Source organism: Panthera tigris, chromosome E1 (assembly GCF_018350195.1).
Source record: "Panthera tigris isolate Pti1 chromosome E1, P.tigris_Pti1_mat1.1, whole genome shotgun sequence".
NCBI lineage: Eukaryota > Metazoa > Chordata > Mammalia > Carnivora > Felidae > Panthera > Panthera tigris.
This window is the reverse complement of record NC_056673.1, coordinates 11740572-11763092: the sequence shown is the minus strand read 5'-3', so window position 1 is coordinate 11763092 and position 22521 is coordinate 11740572. Positions and strand designations below refer to the sequence as shown.

Here is a 22521-nt window from a genome sequence, read left to right as displayed (position 1 = left end):
AGCCCCACCCCCCGCCCCATTGTCCCGCCCGCGCTGTCGCCCCGCCCACGCCCTAGTGCGCACGCGCACAAGCCTCTTCCAAGTCCCTCTCCCCGCCCCGCGGGCTCCTGGTGGTGACGTCTGGAATCCGCGACGCTTTGGTGAGCTGACCGCCGGGGTCCTGCTGACCGGCGGCGTCCCGAGCGCCATGGCCTCTGCCGGGGTGGCCGCCGGGCGGCAGGCCGAGGATGCGTTACCGCCGCCGGCCGAGCCGCCGCTGCCCGAGACGAAGCCGCTGCCGCCTTCGCAGCCGCCGCCTCCGGTCGCCGCGCCTCAGCCACAGCAGTCGCCGGCGCCGAGGCCTCAGTCACCTGCCGGCGTGAAGGAGGAGGAGAATTACTCCTTTTTACCTTTGGTTCACAACATCATCAAATGGTAAGAGCCCAAGGGAGGACCAGCCACGACACGCCCCTCCCCCTCCCCGCTTCTCGTCACCTGTTTCAGAGCTTCAGAGGCCGAGGTGCTCTCGGGTACACCCCCATTTTACCGACGGCGAAACAGACCCGGGGGAAGAGGCCTTTCCCAAGGCCACACCTAGTCGCACCGTGAGCTCAGCAAACGGTTGAGCCCCGACAGCTGCCAGACCTCGTGACGGCCAGGCGCTATTCCTAAAAATGACGCCAGTGTAGGGACTGAATGCACAGGCTCTGCAGTCACTATTCAAGTTTGCATCCCAGTGATCTGGAGCAGGTCAGGCTTCTCTGAGCCTCCGTTTTGTCACCCGATGTGGGTCATCTTCCCTGTGCGGCACACTGCTAAGTGCTGTGGGGTGTACGCCGTAAAAAGGGCCAACTTTCCACCCCCACACTGCTCACCAGTCTGAACGGAAAAAAAGACATGAGTGGGAATGACCCATAATTCAAAGAGATTGGAGGGTCGATGATAGGAATCGTTAAAAGAAACAAAGATACAAGTTGCCCTGGAGTGCCGTGTTCTTACAGAGTGCCAAAGACGGTGATGTATCATTCTGTTGGCCAGGCTTCAGGTCAGCCCGTTTTCAAACTGACCCTGTAAAGGGGGGGAAAAAAAAAAAGTACAACCAAAAGTCTTCTTGATCCCCATGTTTGCCTAAATTATTTTTGCTGTCATGTTACTAAATGCACAGGGCACTAGGGGTCAGGGACACTAACAACTTATTCAGCCATTAAAAAACCAAAATAAGGTAAATTAAAACAGAGTTTTACTGTTACAGTAACATTCAGGTGAACATTAACGTGCTCTTGGATGTTTTGCTGAAATGGAATTGCTCCCCACGATATGAAGGTCCAGTGTGTCAACGGCCCAGCTTCTTTTGAGTTTAGCCAGACTAGATTCACTTGCTGTGGAATGACTTCATGCTTTTCCACCACTTTTCCAACAACTGCAAAGCCTTTGTTCTCACATTAGACCCTGCCTTCTTTTGGCTTCACTTGGCGTGAGCGTATTGTTGATAGGGTAAGGCAGACTCTGTTCTGTTCTCATTAGCCTGCGGTCCTCAAGTGGCACTTCCTGGCAGCAGTGACATATGGCAAAGAAACACAAATGCAGACCCCCCAAATCCCAGGGCAGTTCTGGATTATAAATGGCTTATCCCAACTAACCCAAATATATTGGTTTTAAGAAAAATGAAAACACAAGATGTATACAGTCGCAGAGACAGTTCCTGGACCCCTGAGAGTATATTCTTGCACCCCAGTAGAGCAGTTGGGTTGGGCTGGCCTTAAACACGGAGCAGTAAGGTACACACTAGAAAGAACATGGGCTTTGAAGTCAGGTAGTCTGGGATTCAAATCCGCACACTGATGTTTGCTTGCTTTGTAATCTTTGTTCATATGTAACCTTCCCAGGCCTTAGTTCATCTCTCTAATACCTGAATAATAAGAATGGACCTCAGGGCGCCTGAGTGGCATGGTCGGTTAATCCTCCATCTTCGGCTCAGGTCATGATCTCCTGGTTCGTGGGTTCAGGTCCCGCATTGGCCTCTGTGCTGACAGCTCAGAGCCTGGAGCCTGCTTCGGATTCTGTGCCTCCCTCTCTCTCTGCCCCTCCTCTGCTTGCTCTCTCTGTCTCTCTCTCTCAAAAATAAATAAACATTTAAAAAATTAAGAATAAAAAAAGAATGGACCTCAAACAGTGGGTTCAGATTACAGTTTTATAGTATTCGAGCTAGGTGATCTTAGCTTCTCTGAGTCTCTTCTCTTGTGAAATGGGATAACATACTTAAATCATGAGATCGTTGTAAAGTATACTCAAGAGCAGTGTTCTTTGAAAGATGGTGAGCTGATCACATGTGTTTATCTCTGTACCCTCGTAAAGGACAGTGAAGAGTGTTTAATGAAACCAAAAAGAACAGGAGAGGAGGCAGCTATCACAAAATAGACGGCCAATGGCACATCCATCCATCAGCCCCAAGAAGCATCCATAAGCAGCTGCCTTTGACCATGGCTTCCCCCCTGAATCTCAGGAGCTGGCAGTTCCAGGGCCGTCTTGGAAACAGAGGTGAAGTAGAACTATGAACAGGAGGGTTACCTAAAGTCTGTTTAAGAGTCAGATCCCATAGTTCTCTTCCCCACTCCAAGCAAGCAGGTGACAACCCTTCTTCCATCTTGGCAGACAAAGGGTTACTCTCTCCCAAGATTTATTTTTAAGGATAAGCCAGAGCATCTCTGGACTGGGGAACACCAAGCACGTGGCAGGAGTTGGAGAAAGGGAGCCAATCCTGAAAACAGGGATTAAGAGAAAGTTCACAAACTGAATTCTGAGACCCAGCCCTAGCTTTCTTTCCTGACCTGGCTTCGAGACTGGCAGCCAAAGAGACAGAGATCCCTCCTCTGGAGTGTCTGATCAGCCCCAAAGAAAAGACATGGGGGCTTCTCAAGAAAGAACTTAGTTCATTTTAAGAAACTAAAAGAAGTATCACTCTTTTTTTTTTTTAAGTTTATTTATTTATTTTGAAAGAGATAGGGAGAATGAGCAGGGGACCCGACGTGGGGCTCGAACTCACGAACTGCGAGATCATGACCTGAGCTGATGTCGGATGCTTTACCGACTGAGCCACCCAGGTGCCCCAAGAAGTATCACTCTTACTGAGAGCTTGTGCTGAGCCTTTTAGTGTTTTACTTTTTTTTTTTTTTTAAATATTCTCCATTATTTATTCATACCCTGCTTTTTACTAGCAATATAAAATATTTATGTTTTCTATTCGCATTCAGCTTCTCCCTCCCCATCTGATGCAAGTCAAAATCAACACTTTATCATAGGATCATGCCTTTTTCTTCTTTCACTTAGTATAGTGAAAGCAGTGCACTATGCACATAATCCAAATAGTATTTTACTCTTAACTTTATGACTGGGCAGCCAAGGTCACCAAGCATGTGAGGAAAAGCCCTAGCCAAAGATAGGACAAAACAGAAGAGCAAAAATCCACTTGGAGGAAAATGACTCCGAGAGAAGGAAAGATGCCTTCGCCGTGAAAAAAAAGCTAGGATGTGATGTTACAATACGTATTGGTGTGTGTTTGGGTCTTTAGGCTAATGAGTAAAGGAGACAGACTGTGGTAGGGTCGGTGAAGGCAGAGGAGGCCTTGGGAAGCCTGGAGGAGTCGGAAGGCTTGTTGGGACGGATGCCAGTGGGGAGTCCTAAATTATGAAAGGGAGGAGGAAGAGCGGGGGCAAGGACGTGATGCGGCGGCGGCCTGGTAGGGGTGGGACTGGGGCGGGAGCGCGAGCCAAGGGAGGGAGAACTGGAAGGCCGGGAAGAGCCAGCGCGCCAGGGACCACATGTCCCCCACCTGCACGGTCGTTCTGTCCTCTGGGGAATGGGGAGCTAGCGAGGACTTCCGGCCATGGAGTCAGATTAGTGCTCGAGATGGAGGTGGCTTCTCTGCCTGGAAGCCAGTGAGGACGCCGTCCTGGCAGGCCTGGCCGGAGGCGGTGAGGGCCAGGACCCGCTCGGTCATGCAGGCCCTCGATCTCTTCCTCCCCTGGAGCTTCCCCAGGGGCCCTTTTATTACGTGTTTACTCCTTGGCCAGGTGAGGAAGAAAGACGCTGCCGTGAGCTTAGGCCTTCCCTTCTCATAAAGAATTCAGAGTACCGCACCCTCAGGTACACAAAAGTCACAGTTGCAAACTGAGAATCGTGTGAAGTGAAGTTCCCTCACCAGTCGTAACTTCTAATTGTAAGTATCCTGGCAGGAACTGTATATGCGCGTCTTTTAAAAAATTTCTGGAAACTGAGATCATACTGTACTGTGTTTGTTTTGCACTTGTTAGTCTGTTTTGGACACCTTTCCACTCTCACACACGAAGGCCTTCCCCAGTAAGGTGGCTGCACCACCAGTTATGTAGCCAGTGTTCTGTTCACGGACACTCGCGGGTTTTCCTGGTTATTGCCGTTGCCGGCCACCCCGGGAAGCACCTTGTATTTGAGAACGTTTATGAGGAGGCGAACCCGCAGCGGTGGAATTGCCGGAGTGGAGGGTACGGGCGTTTCTCATTTTTCATTTTCACTCGCAGCCATCGCTAAGTGAAGAGGGCGACATCCTCTTAGCCATTTCTCCAAATCGCAATCCTGTAGACTGGACTCCTTCGATTAACCCAAAATGGCCCAGAAATCTACCATCCAGAGAGCATTTTTAAAAAATTAAGTTGTTGGGGCACCTGTGTGGCTCAGTCGGTTAAGCACCTGACTTCGGCTCAGGTCATGATTTTGCGGTTCATGAGTTCAAGCCCCACGTCGGGCTCTGTGCTGACAGCTCAGAGCCTGAAGCTTACTTTGGATTCTGTGTCTCCTTCCCTCTCTCTCTGCCCCTCTCCCACTCGGTCTCTCTCTCTCTCTCTCTCTCTCTCTCTCAACTAAATAAATGTTAAAACAAAAAAATTTAAAAAAAAACAAAAAAAAACCCGCTACAGTTGTAGTGGCACCTAGGTGGCTCAGTCGGCTCTTGATTTCAGCGTAGGTCGTGATCTCACGGTTCGCAAGTGAGGCCCCCGAGTCAGGCTCTGCGAGGACACCATGGAGCCTGCTCGGGATTTGCTCTCTCTCTCTCTCTCCCTCTCTTTGCCCCTCCCCCAGTCACCTGCGCGCTTGCACACTCTCTCTTTCTCTCAAAACAAATAAACTTAAAAAACATACGTAAAGATTACCGTTGTAAAAAAAGTTAAAACTTTCGGTTGTAGGTAGATTCAAAGAGCAACCCACAGGCACAAAATGACAACTGGGCCTGTCCCTCCCCTCCTCCACCTCCCTCCCGGGTCCCCAGACTCCATTGGAGGTACCTCCAAATGGAGGTACCGCCCTCCATTTCATGACCATGCCGTCCTTTCCGTCGACAGTTCCCTCCCCGAGGACACTCCGTGGTCTCTGGCTTTTTGCTGTTGCACTCAGAGCTGCACTGACCCTCTTTGTAAATGCCATCTTGTAAACTCTTGAGAGTCTCCAGAGTAAATTTCTAGCACAGGGATGTGTGAATTTAAAATTTGGATCACAACTGGCAAATTCAGAAAGAATGGGCCAGTGTGCACTTTGCCAGCAATGTATTTGTGTCTTTCCCCCCATATCCCTGCCCTCACCATTCAGCTTTTTCACTGGGGCTGATCTGATAGGTCAGAGAGGATATGTCGTATTGATCTGTGTCTTGCTTTATCACATAAGCATCTTTTCATATGCAACTTGTTATGTCATTTGTATTTTTTCCCCCGCAAACTGCCCATTTTCTATTAGGTCGTGCCTCTTTGAATGCGCTCTTTGTACAGCGGGGAAGGTATGCCTTTGTCTGTCAAGTGTATTGTAAATATTTTCCCCAAGTTGTTGCTGTTCTTTTGCCTTTTTTGTTCCTGGTTTTCGTTTGTTTGTTTGTTTTTGTCATTTGGAATCATATCATTTTCTGTGGGCAGATTTTGTAAGCCTTACCTTTATGGCTTCTGAATTTTGGTCCTTACTAGAAAGGCCTTCCCACTCTGATAAGACGATAAATATTGACCCCCTTTTCCTAGGACTTTTACGGTTTCATTTTTTACCTTCAGGTCTGTGAAGCTTCTGGAATTTATTTTGATGGAAAGAAGGGGGCCCTGCTTTTTCATCTTCCCACTTCTCTGACTGAATATTCATTGTTTTCTCTGCTTGAGTCGCCGCCTTTTTTGTGCACTGAATCCCCATATGTTTTCTGTTCTACTTCTGGACATTCTGTTCTCCAGCACCAAACTGTTTTACTTCTTAAATCTTCATGGCACATTTAATGATCTCTCCAGGCTGCTCTTCCCTCTTTCCTTTCTTGGCCACATTTACCCATAGCACCTTGACCTTTCCTGGCCTGCTTCCTGTAGCTGGTCTGAGATGCTAGGAAATGCTGAAATGCTGAGATTTGGTTAGTGGAACATTTAGGCTGGAATCTGTCCCTTTACCTCCAAGTCTGTTGACAACACTCATGGTCCAGGTCTTCCAACCTCATTTTTGGATCTTACAGTCACTTCTTAAATTTTATTTTAATGTTTATTATTTATTTTTTGAGAGAGAGAGACAGAGCACGATCAGGGGAGGAGCAGACAGAGAGGGAGACACAGAATCGGAAGCAGGCTCCAGGCTCTGAGCCATCAGCCCAGAGCCCGACGCGGGGCTCGAACTCACGGACCGCGAGATCGTGACCTGAGCCGAAGTCGGTCGCTCAACCGACTGAGCCACCCAGGCGCCCCTTATTTAGTTTCTTCTTAATTAGAAACTGCCTTTATCTCTCCTGTCTCTAGTTCATCCTGTACATGTTATCAGTTTAATTTCTCTCTACTTACCAGTCTCTAGGGCTCCCTCCTCTTCCCATACTGTCCTTCCCAGCTGGTATCACTCCATTCAGGGCTCTTTGCGGACCTTCTTCAGAGGCTTGCCTGGACCACGCAGCAGAGAGCCCAGAGCCCCAGAGCGATTCGCTGTGATCCTAGTGCCTCTGTGTGCGTGCAGTCATCGAGCCCTGTGCACACTCCAGGCCCTCTGCAGGCGTGCCCTCCTGCCCTGTCTCTGCCCAGGGAAATGCCACATATGCTTATGGACCTGCTCAGAGGCCACCTCCCACACTGGAGGGCAGGTGCGGGGAGGGGGAGGGGTGGGGAGCACTCCTACTTCTTGTGTTCCTGGCTGGGATGCACCTGCCTGGCGCTGGAGAGAGGCTCCACAGACTTGCAGCCCTCCTGCTGTCTGCCCCGTGGTTGAATGAATAATTAAAACTACACGTTTGTGTTAATTTTAAAGAATGAGGAAAGGGGAAAGAGAAATGTCAGTTTTACGGCGGTAAGAAATGTTAGCACTCCCAACTCTTTGAGACCTTTCCTGTTATGTATACAAATCACATTATAGAAGTACATGTAGAACAAAGGAGGAATAAAATGAGGCTCGTTGGACCAGGGAAAGTTCATTGCTTTTCCCCCTCAAACTTGCCAGATCTAATCTAAGTCTGGAACCAAGTGTCCCAGCCTAGGAATTCTGAATTGCAATTGTCAATACCTTGCCTTGATGGCTGTGGCTCACCTAGTACAAGTATTCTATCAACGTGGGTACTTAAGCAATTTTTCAAGTTGAATTTTTTAGTTCCTTAAAGTATTCTAGGCTGCTGGGTAGGTAAAGGGGAACCATCTGTGACAGTGCAGAAGTAGTTTAAGTGACGAGAACAGAGCGTTGTCCTTTACCTCTCAAGCTGGGGCCATATCGCTGAAAACAAGTCCCTTTGTTGTCGAGGCAGGTCAGCAAGACCTCAGAGCCCAGGCGAGACCACTTTCGTGGATACGGGATGTTACTGAGCTGCTTCTTCCGAAGCAAGGTCTATTCTCATCTGACCGGCCCCCCCTGCTAGCTGAGGCCTGTCCTCGGGTTGAGCAGGAAGCAGCCCTCACATCAGTGGAGAAGGCTGCGAAAGGACCCCACCGGCTCCATGGGGTTTGTCTGTGCTCATGTGACTGGAGCCCTCTGTGCCCTTCACTTCTCCTTCAGGCAAATCCCAGTGAACAGGGGGAGCACCCGGACAGGGGATATTTACAGCCTGTTTGGAAGAATTATTTCTGGGCCAGTTTACAAGCCTGTTCCCTCCTGTGCCACTTCATCTGTATTCATCCAGCATAACTTCGCGAGCGCCTCCCTGGAACACAGACTCCGCGAAGGCAGGCGCACAGGTCAGCAGTGACCTGGTGCGGCAGGACAGGTGCCGCGGGGAACACTGACACGGAGTCTGGGGACGAGTGGGAAGTCGGGCCTGGAAGGGCCACAGGCTGCTTGTAGCTGGCCCTGAGTGGCCCCCTTCAAGTGCAGACTTGCCCGGCAGGTGTTGTCTTGGAATTTTTGAGCTCAGACTTGGATTCTGTAGAGGTGGGTGGGGCAGAGGGTTTCAGGAGGAGAGGACCCAGGTCTGGAAGGGTCTAGAAATTGGTACCCGTGAGAGGAGGAGGCAGGGGTAAGGAGGAGGAGTGGGCCGGACTGGAGGCTGGGTGCACATCAAGCACATGGCATTGGGGCATGTAGACGCACGTGTGGGGCACAGCGTTCCAGCCCAGCGCCCTCCATCTGAAATGCGGCATACCGAGGAGGCTGGGGTCCACTTTGGACATTTGCAGGTGCCCCCAGACTCCAGGGAGAAAATGTGCAGGAACCGTTGGCACAAGGCTCCTGAAATTCAGGAAGGAGGGCATGCTGGGAGTTGTTGGCATCTGAAGAGGTCGAAGTGGATGAACACTTTCTGGGCTGTTCTGTAGAGCAGTGTTTTTTTTCAAGTTTCTTTTAGCAGCAGAGCCTTTTGTTGCCTCTTCCTAAAGGGAACATTTTTCACATGTAATCCTGTGGGCAGATAAAAGCAAGGGTAGGAGGTTCAGAGCCCCTCTTGGGCGCTGGCGGAACCGAGGCAGGGAAAATACCAATGGCTGCTGGCTGTGTAACAGCGTCATTGAGGGTGTGAGGGACAAGCGTCGTGTCCATGGTCACGGTACAGTTTTTGGAGGGCATTTTGGCAGTCTGTCAAAAATGGTAATGCACACAACCTTCAACCTAGAAACTGACTTCTGAGAAATCATCTTATCAAAATACATGCACAAGACTTACGGATATAGGTACAGAAGGTCCGTTGCCATTCTGATTGCAAGTGGTAAGTTACAAACATCCAAATTCCCACCAGTAGCCAAATAATTTAGCTGCATAATTGTACATGTGGTAACATGGAAAGACATCCAAGGTGCAACTTAAGTGAAAAAAGCAAGAATGGTAACATTTTTGTCAAAGCAAGTAAAAAAGTCTGTATGTTTTGAAGCGGGTCCGAAGCAGTACGTATCCCGTGTTAACAGAGGTTATCTCCGGAACATGGATTAGAGGGACCTTCCTTTTCTAAGCCTTGGAGTCTGTTTTTTTTAACTGGTTTTCCCTCAAGCACCTATTAAGTAAAAACAACAGCTTCCCCCTCCCCTGCCACCAGCACCACCACTGGTCTAGAAAGACCCCAGTCTCCAAAGCAGCGTGAAAGGAGGAGAGGGTGAGAAGGACTGGTCCCAGGGTGGGTCAGCTATAGGACAGTGGGGCCGTGACACCGGGGGGGTCACAGACATTTTGAGGAGGAAGAAATGGGAAGGGGTCATGCTACCGCGTGGTCTCAAGTTTGGGAGGAGGTTGGCTTCAGTGACCGGCTGGGTTCCCTTTGCTTCTGAGTTACCAGTGGACACACTTGCCCGGCTGATGCCAGCTGGCATCTTCAAGTCCCAAAGCACCCGTACGAAAACCTGAAGCTGCGCTGTACTCGGCACCATTCTTAGGCCACCTTCCAAAGCCTGTGATGTTTGCCCCGAGGCTGGTGACACACGTACAGAACGTCTGTGTGCACATGATGCTGAGTATCGCCCAGGATGTGCTCAAAAGATGGAGAAGAAGTGGCCTGTCAATCAAGCCACAGCGGTAGTATTTTTGTCCGCCTTTTCAAAACTCCTGCGAGCAGGACCGAAGTTCCCTAACCTGGCCCTTACTTGTACAACTTTCGTGCTTCTCGGCCTGGCCTAGTCTCCTTGTTTTTTTGGTTTTTGTTCCCCACCACCCCCACCCCCCCTTCTAAAGTTGGCTGATGACTCACATTGAACACAAAGGCAGGCCCACTTGGAGCCTTCTGCCTTTATTCACTCAATATTTGGGCCTCTTTTCTTTTGGTGCGAGTATTTCACAGTCATCCTGGCCTAGCAGGTTCTCGCTTGGTTCGAGCCAGTTCCTGAATAGAGTGTTTTCCTCGCTCCAGGAGCTCTGGGTTATTTACCTTCACCAACTAGGGCAGGCTGAGAAGCTGGCAGCAGGGGCCTTTGCTGTAGGCTCCGTGCCCCCCTTTCCCCATAGCTTCCCTCCAGGCAAGCTTTTATGGGGCTCCTTTACCGAAAGTTCACCGGGTAAAGGATATGGGCAACCCTTGAGATCCAGGGGTTTTCAGAAGCGAGCATCCTGAGCCTGGCCCACTTTTTCTTTCAGAATGCAATCTTCTTTGGGGGCCAGGTTATGTTTTGCTTCCAGACCTGAATTATCATTGCTTCTGTGCAAATTCTCATTTTATGTATTTTCATTTGTTTGCTTTTACCGGGTCCTTTCAGACTCACGATGTCCATCAGTTTTCTTAAAACTGTATTTTTTTTTTTTAATTTCAAAACTCCCTTGGGACTTACATTCGTAACAATGTGTTAACACATATGCCACCCAAGTATAATGATTTCAGAGATCCAGATGGATTCCATGCAGAGTGGTAGATTTGAGCTGAGATCTAAAATGATTAAAATAAAAGATGCCCCCCCCCCCCCGCTTCTTTCTAAATGATTTACAATTCTCGTGAATACCAATTACTCCTCCCTAGAAACTGGGATAAGGTGTACTATTAACTGTATATTTAAAGCGAGGGCATCAAATGACAAGAAATGTTTGGCTGGTTAACAGTCCCTAGAATGAGCGATTCTCTCTCTCTTGCCTCTGAGTTAGAGCTATTGGGATAGTGAACAGGGCCCTCTCCTTTGCTGGGTGTGCGCGTACCCAGTGGACCAGCAGGGAAGATGGATATTCTGTCCGCGTAAGCAGAGACATGATGAATAATAAACATGAATTAGCACCATCTGGGTTGAAATTTCCCATCAGGGATGGACGCTTATTAAAAAAAACAAATGATCATTGACAGTTTTCTCCCTCCTACGCCTCAAAGGGTGACTTTGAGCACAGCTTACTGAGTTGGCTCTTAGTTTTAGTCCCACCTGTTTGTTTGCAAAAGCTCATCCACTCACTCACTTTTAAAAAATGTACGGGAGCACCCGACAGCCTGTTTCTTTGATCTTCGGTGAAGGTTTTGTTCCTGTTGTTAATTTAGTAGTGACAAGGGGAGCCTGGATCTCTGGGCAGCTGACAATAGCTAGCTGGAAGATGAAGCGAATGATCCTGTCTTTAAAATGAGCTTGACCCGAAGGCAAGGAATTTACATGACTGGTAGGAGAAGCTTGGTACCTGCTGAAAAATTTCCAATAGCTTGTAACTAATTTAAAATGTATGAATAGCTCCGTGGAAATTGGTGCTTATGTTAACAGGTTCAAGCATCAAAACATCAGCTAAAATTAGCTCTTGCTAGCTGATAAGGTTTCCTGATTGGCCTGGAAACGTCTCAAATTCGAAGAAATGTCCTATTTCAGCAAGTTTTGCTTGCCATTTCTCCCCGGTGTTGGTAATGATGTGTGCATTCATTCTTGCAACAAATGTTACATGAGTGCCTACAGCGCCTGGGGGCTGGGGATACAGCTCTGAACAAGGCAGACACAGTCCCTGCCCTCGGAGCTAATGCAGCGTCAGCGTCTAATTTTGCGGGCGCGCCGAGAGGGGCTGCGATGACAGTGCTAGGTGTGGGGGTGCCTTTAGTGAGCAGCTGTCACCAAAACGGTAAAAGAAAGCCGTTTTGAAAGACTACAGGGTGGCTTCCTCCCTCCTCCCCTCCCCCCTGCCCCGAAATAGTTTGTTTCCTTTTACATTTGAGCCGGGGGTGAGCCCAGCACCTGGTCCCTGTCCTGTGGGGGTGCGCAGCCTAGTGAGGGGACATAGAAAACAAGGCATTCTAAAAGATGACGTAGGAAGACAGCGAGTTCTGTGGGGTACAGGGGAGGGAAGCCAGGCGTTGCCGCAGTCTGAGCCATGAATGCTAACGACCTCCCTCTGCTCCCTGCAGTATGGACAAGGACAGCCCCGACATCCACCAGGACCTGAACGCCCTCAAAACCAAGTTCCAGGAGATGCGGAAGGTCATCAGCACCATGCCCGGCATCCACCTGAGTCCCGAGCAGCAGCAGCAGCAGCTGCACAGCCTCCGAGAGCAAGTCAGGACCAAGAACGAACTTCTGCAGAAGTACAAGAGCCTCTGCATGTTTGAGATCCCCAAGGAGTAGATGAGGCTGGCTTCCAGGAATGCCCGAGAAAGAAGGGGGAGAGCACATGGCCTTACCGTGTTCCCCGCCACCCCCCCCCCCACCCCCCCGGAGCGTAGCTCTTTCGGACTCCAGCCGTGAACTCTGTAACGGAGAGGTGGGGGCTGGTGTGGCTGCTGCCGTAGCTGAACTTGGCATTGACTAGTGTGAGGAGCCAGCGTGCGAGCTTGGCTTTGTCGGGGCCTCCTTGTAGAGTATATATCCATATGTCTAGATGCATAATAACTCGAGTGCCTGCTGGTGGAAGGAAGACTGTTCCCGGAGGCTGGGGAGTGGGTAGAGGGTTCTGCCCCTGCCTCCGGGGAGGGGCCATCTGCCGTGTATTCGGGCTCCGCGGGCACATCTGTAGCGCGCAGTGGGGAAGGAGGCGGCTCCTCTTTGCTTCCTCCCTCCCTCTTCTCCCACCCCTGGGTATGCTCAGTGTGTACCAGGTACACATTGTTCTGTTCACAGCAGTGTCATGACACATTTGCATAGAATTCACTGGACAAATGGGGGCTACGCTCAGACGGCACGGGTTTAAAACGGTAAAAGAAAGCCGTGAGGCAGTGAATACTGTTCTGAAAGACTACAGGGTGGTTTCCTCCCTCCTCCCGCCCCCCAGAATAGTTTGTTCCCTTTTATGTTTGAGCCGGTGAATGTAACTGTGTCTTTGGGGGGCGTCAACCCAGAGCCCTGGGCAGCCCCCGTCTCCAGGTTCTCTGCCACCTACGTGTTCTTGTTACTTGTAGGTCTTGCTCCCTTTGTCTCCGTCCCCTTCAGTCGTCTCTTGCTCAAGAAGGACCAGCCCACTTCAGACCCCACAGTGCTGCCCACGGGGCCGGAGGGTAGTGTTGTTCCTGCACAGGCTCACACAGGTTCCCAGGTGAGCGGGCCTTGCCTCTTCCAGCGTTTCAGATTCCTGTGGTCCGGTTTAAAAACTCAGTTTCCCCTCTGGCCTGGTCACTGAAGAGTCAGCCACCAACATGCGCTGCACCGCAGACAGAGGCGATCGTGATGTGCTCTTTGCTCGGAGAATTGCAGCTCTGAGTGACAGCTCTGATCACCCCTCAGCCGGGTGTGAGGGTATGGTTCTGGATCGTTCTGAAGGCACGGGGATAGCCTACACCCGGAAGGTCTACAGCCCGGTTCTGGTTCATAAATGTTGATAACACCCCTCATTTCTGCCAGATGGGACCCTTATTTCTGCGCTCTTCCCTTGACCGTCAAAGATGAGGGGAGAAGTAACTACGTATTGGTTAGATCTAGAAATGGGCACATAAGCTGTGCTGACCAAGTCAGGGGCTTAACAGATGCCTGCCAACTGACCTCTCTGGCAGGAATATTGGTTGAAGATGTTTTTAGCAGGGGCCCCATTTGTGTTGACCTGCGGACCTGTCTGTGAAGGGGGGTATCCGGTTTCAGTGGCCTCGGGCAGAAGAACAGGCTCTGAATTGAGGTGGGTAGTAGTCACCTCTTAGACCAGTTCCCCCTGGAGACTGTTATTTAACTGAATCAGTTATTTTCGCAAAATCTCAGAGCAGCGTATGGGCCAGTTTTAAGGCTCTGACCAAATACGAAGCACACGGAACTACAAGACCCCCCGGGCCTTTCTGCACAGCTGAAACAGACCAGGGCTCTCCCTGGGGCAGAGACAGAGCCTTTCCTGTATTCCAGGGTTTTGACTTACGGCATTTTTCAAGAGTATAATTAAAAGAACTTGTACTCTGCTCTCAGGACATCTTGGTTTCTGTACTGAGAAATTCATTATAGGACACCTGTCTTGGATAGTTGAGAGGGAAGATGTTCATTTTGCTTAGAGGAGAGAGAACAAACTGTAAGAACCTCCACTCTGCACCCCCTCCCCCTCGGCACGTACATGCCAAAACCAGCGTAAAAACAGAATTACTTCCCTACGGAGCTGCGTCTGGCCCCGAGGACGCAGCTGGCCTGGTGGGTCACCCCTCCCGCCTGGGACTGGCCCCTGGGCCTGGAGGGGAATCCAGTCGTGGCAGGGAACAGCCCTCACCAGGGCAGGGCTGAAACCGCTCCCTGGGACAGTACTGAATGCCCTTCCCGGGGCCGAGCACCTCTCGAGACCACCGATGATTTGCATTACTGGGTGGCAGCTCTTGTGCTAAGCACTCTGCAAACACCTCACTTACTCCTCATGGCAACCCCACGCAGAGGGTGTTCTCTGTAATTCGGGGGCGACGAATTTGGGGCTTGGCAGGTGTCCCCTGCCCCGAACTTGCAGTTACAAGTGGCAGGGAGAGCTGGGTCCCGAGTCGGGAACCGGTTCCCTCAACTACCGAGGGGAGACCGGGAGGTGGAGACAGCACTGGCAGCAATGTGCTTCCAGGGGCTGGAGGGACGCATGTGGCCAGGGGATCTTGAACTGTCTCCAGACAGCCGCGTGGCAGGCCCCGGAGAGGAGTTGGGGGACACGGTTCTTACAGCGGCCAACACTGGATTGGTCTCTCAAGGCTCCATTTCCTTTGGGAAAGCAGGGCCCTAGTGACACCTCAGGCCGACTGTGGGTTGCAGGTTTGAGGACGTTTCATTGCCTTGGGCATGTAGGGAGTCTAGGACAAAACAGCTGGGACACATCCCAGAGGCCCTTTGTGGCTGCAGCTCTAGCAAGGACCTGAACCCTTCGTCGCCCTGGCTAAGGAACCATTCCCACATAGATGGGCTTTGGCCCGATCATCTGGAGCTTTTTTGGAGCCATTTCTCCCATGGAGGTGGTGGTGGGGGGCGATATTTTCAAAAGGCCAGGGTCCTCTCCAGTCTGGGGAAGGGGAGGCTAATGCCACAGAAGTAAAAACCCCACCCCTCCCTTCTCACCCTTCTGTACCTGAGCCATTTCCAAAAGCAAAGAAAGCATGACTATCTGTTTTTAAATTATTTTATTTTATAAAAACAGTAACAATAACTTTAAGGACGGTCATACACACACACGGTACAAACAGCTGGGTAAGATTTTGTTCATGTCCACGATGACATCAGAACTTTTAAAGTGCAAGGTGTGTGTTTTGTTTTCCTTTGTGCAATTTCACACACTCATGTAAACAAGTCACTTGGCTATGATCTGACCCGCACCTCCCTAAGTTTTGGGAGGGCAGAGGCTTTCGGTAGCTGTCATGGCAACCCAGGATCACAGACAAGATAATGCCCCAGGTGTCCTGTCTTGACCCTCCAAGGGGCAGGACAGGTTTCTCAAAGCCCAACAGGGGTTAACTCACTCCCCCCACCCCCGTTCTTGTCTTTGTCAGAAACAAGACAAATTCACCCTCGCCGGCCTGTGACCCCCCTGTCGCGGGAGTGGCAGGCGCCTGCGGGGAAGGGGGGGGGGGGGGGAGTCCCAGTCTCGTCCAGTTCTCTTTCCTTCCAGAGCAGATGACTGTCCCTTCTTCGTTAGTGCCTCCCCAGTGTGCGCGGGCCCAGGGCCGCGGGGAGGGAAGACGCTAGTCCGCGCGCACGCGGCCCCGGGGCGCACGAGCTGGCCCGGACGTGACTTTGAAACAAAAAGGTCCTCCTCAAGTTCGGTCACCGACGCGGGGGGGGGGGGCTGGGGGCTGGGGGCGGGGGGCTCCTAGCTGATGACGCAGCGCTCCTTGTCCTTGGCCTGGCTGCCGCCGCTGGCCTTCTCACGGATGTACATGAGGTCGCTGTGCACGCTGGGCCGGCGGGCGAAGGGCGCCACGATGCCGAAGGCGTCGCCCGGGTCCCCGCCGCCGCTGCCGGCTCGCAACAGCTTCTTGTTCCGCAGCGCCTTCTTGTGCAGCACGTCGCAGTACTGCACCGACACCTTGCGGTGCAGGTCCGGGCTCATCTCGCTGGGCAGCTTGGCCATGGCGAAGAGCGCCCGGAACATCTGGTCCAGGCTGCTGTTCTTCTTGGCCGAGATCTCGAAGTAGGCGCAGCGCTGGGGGTCGTCGCCCACCAGCTGCTCGATCTCGCGCTGCTCCACCTCGCGGTAGAAGTCCCGATCACCCTTGTTGCCGCAGATGACCAGCGGCACGTCCACGTTCTCCTTGGTTTTGTTCTTGAGACAGGACTTGGTGTCGAGGATCTGCTGCTTGAGCCTCTGCACCTCCTCGAAAGAGTCGCGGTTGTCCAGGCTGAACACCAAGATGAACACGTCTCCTGCGGGGAACACGGAGGGCGGAAAAGGAGCCGGTGAGGGCGGCGGCCGAGGGGACAGCCGAAGTTGGGCCGACAGGGGGGCCGCCCCGGCGCGGGACGCCCGGACGTCTCCACGTGGCGCGCGGCGTCGGGACCGGCCCTCGCCGGGCGCCCTCGGACCAGGGGTCGCCGCCCTCCCGGTGGCGCAGCTCCCTCCCCGCCACCGCCGCCCGAACCGGCCCCGCGCTCACCAGTGAGGATGGAGAGGCGCCGCATGGCGGGGAACGGGTGGTTGCCGGACGTGTCGAGGATGTCGAGCTGGTAGACTTCGCCGCGGATGGAGTAGAACTTGCGGTGGAAGTCCTCGATGGTGGGCGTGTAGGCGTCCTCGAAGCGGCCCGTGAGGAAGCGCGACACGATGGCCGTCTTGCCCACCTTGGACGAGCCGAGGATGACCATGCGGTAGCAGTTCTTGGCCGGGATACTCAGCTCCGAGTCGCTCGGGCACATCTTTTTGATCATCGCGGCCAGTTTCATTGGGCGGAGGGGCCGCGGGGGCGAACGCGGGGCCGAGAGAAGTACGGAGGGTGGCTGGGGGCGCGGCGCGGCGCTGCGCGGCTGGGAGGCTGCGCTCCGCTCGGGCTGGGGTGTCGGCTGGGGCTGGGCTCCGGCTCGAGCTCGGCTCAGGCTGTGGCACAAAGTCGCTCGTTCTGGTTCTCCGCGCCGGGAGGCCGCCCTTATATGCAGCCTGCGTGGCCGCCCCGCCCCGCGCCCTCCCAGCCTCTGTGCGTCACGCCCCGCGAGCCCCCGCCTCCCCTCCCGCGACCTCCGCGGGCCTCTGCCCGCTGCCGCCCGCTGCGCGCGGGGAGAAACCGAGTCCCAGGTCCCGCTGGGGCTAAGGGCGCGCGGACCCCTTTCTCCACGCGCGGGGCCCAGCAGCCGCAAGGGCGTCGGGTCTGTAGTCCCGGCTGTGCCTCTGACCCTTCGTGGCTCGGGGCAAGGACCCCACCCGAAACACTCACCCACACAGACCCTCACTCTCTTTGGGCCTCAGTTTACCCAGGAGTAACAACAGCAGTCCAGTCATAGCCGCGGCGTGATCGCAGGCGCTAAGCAGTGCTAGGTCCCCTGCGCAGGCCCTTGCGTACCCACCTTCTCTCCACCGTACGGAGAACCAGCCCCCGCCGAAGCCCCCTTCCCGTCTGCAAGCGCGCGCCTGTTCCCCGGAGGCAGCGTTGGCGCCGAGGTCGGCGCTGCGCGCTCTGGCCGCCAGAGGGCAGCAGAGGCCCCGCGGGCGCAGCAGGCAGGCCGCAGGCGCCGCTCTCCGGGCTGGAGCGGGGAACGGGGAACGAGCGGCAGGGTGGGGGTCCGCGGAGACGCGGGGCGCGGGGTTCCAGGCCGGGATCCAACATGAGCCGTTCACCGCCCCGCGCTCTACTGCGGGCCTCAGCGTCTCCTTTCGCCCAGCCGGGGATGCTCTGAAGCCGGGCAGTGATTTTCTGGCGGGGGCTGTCCGCATCCGCATCCTTTTCCTGGGCGGACCTACAGGACCAGAGACTTGCCCTTCGTTGGTCAGGCCTCGGCCAACGTCCCCTCCTCCCTCCCCCGTAGCAGTTTGTGTCTTGAGAGTCTCTTGGGCGAACATTCCCATTTTAGAGCTGGGGAGCTGGGCCTGCCAGACACGGAGTGAGTGAGCTAGCGAGCGAGTGAGTGCATGAGAAGGCCCTTGGCACAGAGCAGCCTCTCGCCTTCTCTGCGTCCCGGGTTCCTCTTCTGGAAGATGGCGGTTCTGGTTCCCATTGTGGATGAGAAAGTCCATGCGGTTTAGGGGGCAGGAACTTGGTAGTAATAACAACAGTAAATGACCCATGAGATTGCAGGGCTGGGAGGAGCGGGGCGCAGGGGCAAACCCAGCAGGCGGCAGATTGATCAGTAACCAGGAGTGGGTTCACCTTATCCGGCCTCTCTGTGACGAGAGTTCCAACTGAACCTCACACCCTCCGCAGGGCGATGCCAGAAGAGGGTTTCTTTGTGCCATGCACTTTTACATGGTTGCTTCTGGCAGCCTTAAGGAGCAGGAGCTATTACTGTCTGTATTTTACAGACGGAGAAACTGAGACTGCGGGGCTGGGGCTTGAACCCAGGGAACTGGCGGTCCTGGCTCTTAACCACCGACGGCGCCCCTCCTGTGGCTCTGTCCCCCACCGTGGGACATCCGTGGCCCATTTCTCAGAGTACACCCCCCATAGCCCCACCCCCTCCACACTTGTCCCCAGGCCTCGTGTCTCCTGTTGATGAGGGGGTTCGAAAGCACGTATCACAAGAGGAGCACCCGAGGGCTCACCCCTTGGGTGTCCTTTATGCAGGAGTTATGTGACAGGCCAGCTGGACTGGGTCCCCCCACCCCTCTTGACCCTGCCCTCCCCATCTGAGGTGAGGAAGAACTGAGCCGGTGCCCTGCACGCAGGGCCGCTGCGGACAGTGGGGCAGGGCTTTTCCCCACAGAAAGGGACCAGACAAGGATGCCAGCAGGGGTGGTCACGGGAGGGGCTCACGTCACCCCCAGATGAGGGGCCCTCCCTCTGCCTCCTGCAAAGGCGCCGTATGGGCAGCTGGGCTCTGAAATCCAATGGCTTCTGGCTCCTTCCTGACGGCCCATGCCAGGGGGCCAGAGTCGAGGTGGCCTCTACTCCTGGGAAGGCCACCGTGATGAGCAGAGGCTCAAGGGCGGCAAGGTCAAGGATTTGAACCCAGCCCTCCCTAAGAAGATCCAGTGGGTGGAACCCAGCCTGGATAGAGCCTCCCTCCCCCATCCCAGGGCAGATGTCAAGGTTGGTGCTGACATCGTGCCCCCAGCCCCCTCCAGCTGGTAAGCGCCAGTGGCAGGTACTGGGCCCAGCCTAGGCTCTCAGCCACAATCCCCGGTACTTTCTGGGCACGTCACCCCACCTCACACATGCCAGGTTATGACTTGTCCTAAGTGCGCCGAGTTAAGCCCTGAGCACATCGGTCATTCATTCCCCAAATGGATGTCCCCCAAAGCCTATGCACCTGCCCACCACTGTGCGTGGCCTGTGGGGCCTCACTCCCCCAGGGAGCAAGCAGGGGTGAGGCTTGCTAGTTTGGGCTGCCTCTTTTCTGGCTTTTTTTTTGCAAAGGCCTACCTCTTTGTTACAAAAGTAACACATGCTGATGTTTTTGAAGCATTGGAACTTCAGAAAGGAGCTGAGAGAAAGGAACTGGAAGCTGGGCCCCCCCCCCCCCCCCCCCCCGCCCTTAATGCCCACACCTCACAGGAATGAGGCCAACTCTGAGGCAGGCACCCACCCCTGCACACAGGGATGACGCCCCTGCCCACCGCCAAGCTCTTCGTTAATTGAATTACGCTTTTCTGTTCTTCGGGGTGGCCTTGGTGACTTTACGGCAAGGCCCTGCCACAGGCTGACTGAACCCGAGTGGTCCTGGGGTGGGGACATATTTTCAATAGGTGAGCCCTGTGGTCAGGCAAGACACACATCACCATCAGCCTGTCTGGTCCGCCCGTGGACATTCTGGGCATCGCTCTGGGGGAAGGGGGGACATGTGCACACCTCCCCTGCTCCCCCCACCCCAGCTTCCCAGCTTCCCACCGCCCACGTACCGCCAGCCCAAGCCTTGTTTTTATGTTGCCCAGGTTAACAATGGTTACAAATGATTTCCTTTTCTGTGTGTTTGGTCATAAAGCAACAAACAGCATCTGTGAGGCTGAGCCTGCTTGTAAATATCATTTACTGGCAGGGCAGCAATTTTCCTGCTCAAAGTGAAATGGGAACTTTTAAAAATATTTGACCAAACGGTGAGGGCACGTTGGACAGTGGACAGCTGGCCCCCAAGGCAAGAAATCTGCAACACGGCAGGGCCTGATGGCAAAGAGCAGTGTAGGCGTCCTTGAAAAGCTATTCGAGGAGAGCGCCGGGCAGGCCCCCGTCGGGGGTGGAGGTGAGTGGCTGTTTCCCGAAAGAACGCTGTCGTGCCAACCGGAGCCCATCCCCGCCAGCCCCTTGCACAAAGGTGTCCTATGTCACCCTGGTCCACAGCCGCCACCTGAACGGGAGAATGGCAAAAAAGAGCTGGTGTTCCCCTCGGACAGGCTGCCTTCATCAAGCCCAGATCACAGCTGTCTGGCAGCCTGAGCTCTACTCCCTTTACAGCAGACCCTTTCAGGGGAGCCAGCTCAGCGCATGGCTCTGGCCCCACCCTGGGCCCCTCCTCCCACAGCCGTGTGGACCCATGGGTCAGGACACCTGGGGCTTCTCTGTTCTGCCCTGACATTGGGGTGGGGGGGGGCAGCATATCCTTAAAGGCTATGTGTGCAGAGGGACCTGTGGAGGAGTAAGCTCCCTGCTCTTAGGGGTATGCCAGCAGAAGCAGGGATTGAAGCATCGGGTAAGATCAGACTAGATGCCTCCTGTGGGCCCTCAAGGCCTGAGATAGACTCTGGATTCCAGAAACCAAAGAAAAGGGCTCAAGGAGCTCCCTGGGTGACAGGGGAGGCCCAGCCTGTACTGCTTGGGCGGTAGGTGCATTCACGAGGCAGGCATGGCTACGGTGGCCCCTTTACAGAGTGGGGGGCTGGGGCTTTAAGAGCCCGTGGGCAGGTGGAGTCTGGGCTCACGGCAGTTTCCCAGCACGAATGAGGGAAAGGCGGATCCTGTGTCCTTGGAGGGCTGGCGGCCTGCAGGTAAGCCTGGGGCCAGGAGGAGGGGCCGGCCAGCCCTGTCCACTAGACTCCACAGCCAGGCTTGACCAACAGGCCCCACGTGATCACATGGCCTGCTCCTCTGGTGATTTGAGGCTCACGAGGGATTAGGAGAGAAATGTCAGCATTAACCAGAGATGCTGAGTTCACCCCGGGGGTGGGGGGGTGAAAGGAGACTTGGGTGCTGGGCCCAGGACCTCCGGTTCCATCCGGGAACCCCGACCCCATGGCATCGGGATCCCCCACCTCTCCTCGACGCCTCCCACCTCAGCGGGAGAGAGGGAGTGTGAGCTTGGGGTGGGACAGACCTGCGCCTCCGGGACAGGTCACCAAGCCTATGCTGCCAGACGGGGGTGACCCCAGCCCGTGTGGTAGTCTCGAGATACAGCCAGTGAGGGGCGGGGCCCCAGAGCAGGTGCATGCCGAACGTCCGAGGTCCAGCCGGCCCGGCCCTTCCCCTCCCCCTGCAGGCTCAAGCATTGCTAGCAGCTCTGGGGGAGCACGTTAGCCTCACCGGTCCCTTCCCACAGCCCGTTCCACATCAGCCTTCAGGGGCATGATATTTCCATCCAGTGCCAGGCCCCTCATAGGCCAAAGGGGGTTGCACTGTCACCACATTTGGGCTTTTCTGTTAGCTCTCAGATCACCGCACAAGGATGATGTCTCCAAGGCCAGCTCATCTGGGCTGGACCTGGTGGCTTGGGGTTCAGAGAGCATGAGGGCCACAGCCCAGCTTTCTGCAAATGCCCCAGGGGGCTGCCAACTGGGCCCGCTCATTGGCCCGACCCCACGGGGCCCAGCACCTCCTGGCTGATGCTCCTCACTAGCTGGGTCCTTAAACAGCCTGCTGCTTGTTCTGACCACAGGGCCTTTGCATTCACCCTTCTCGTGGCCTGGAATCCTCCCATTTGCTCCCCCTGCTCATTTGGGTCTCAGCTCAAATGTCCCCTCCTCAGAGGGCCCCCCACCCCGATCTCCTTGGCTGACGACAGGCTCCCACCCCCACCATGTACCATCATGTCACCATTTACATTTTCAGCATAATGTGTTTCAGTCTCTGACGGCAGCTCACAGAGGCTGGGAGCTCCTTGGCGTGTGGGGCTGCTGGGTCGTATGAGGACACCTCCACCTGGAGGCTGGGCTGGCTCCCCAAAGGAAAGGGACGGAAGACGGGGTGCTGGGGCAGGGGGTGAGACGGGAGGCACAGGAAGCTCAAAC

General features: G+C 54.3%; 2 protein-coding genes across 4 annotated transcripts; one reads left to right on the top strand and one right to left on the bottom strand.

Annotated features, from left to right (window-relative positions):
• The first annotated feature begins 95 nt into the window (after positions 1 to 95).
• On the top strand, positions 96 to 14173 carry MED9 (mediator complex subunit 9). 2 transcript variants are annotated; one of them, XM_042966842.1, is made up of 3 exons: positions 98 to 414; positions 12203 to 12379; positions 13190 to 14173. In XM_042966842.1, the coding sequence occupies exons 1-3, from the start codon at positions 188 to 190 to the stop codon at positions 13287 to 13289; spliced, it is 504 nt and encodes a 167-aa protein (XP_042822776.1). In that variant the 5' UTR covers positions 98 to 187; the 3' UTR covers positions 13290 to 14173. The 2 variants fall into 2 exon arrangements, with proteins under 2 accessions (XP_007092356.2, XP_042822776.1); XM_007092294.2 differs by having other exon boundaries at positions 96 to 414; positions 12203 to 14173.
• A 1828-nt stretch (positions 14174 to 16001) lies between these two features.
• On the bottom strand, positions 16002 to 17287 carry RASD1 (ras related dexamethasone induced 1). 2 transcript variants are annotated; one of them, XM_042966407.1, is made up of 2 exons: positions 16817 to 17280; positions 16002 to 16586 (listed from the first exon to the last, which is right to left on the bottom strand). In XM_042966407.1, the coding sequence occupies exons 1-2, from the start codon at positions 17100 to 17102 to the stop codon at positions 16033 to 16035; spliced, it is 840 nt and encodes a 279-aa protein (XP_042822341.1). In that variant the 5' UTR covers positions 17103 to 17280; the 3' UTR covers positions 16002 to 16032. The 2 variants fall into 2 exon arrangements, with proteins under 2 accessions (XP_042822341.1, XP_042822342.1); XM_042966408.1 differs by having other exon boundaries at positions 16430 to 16512; positions 16817 to 17287.
• Positions 17288 to 22521: the final 5234 nt, after the last annotated feature.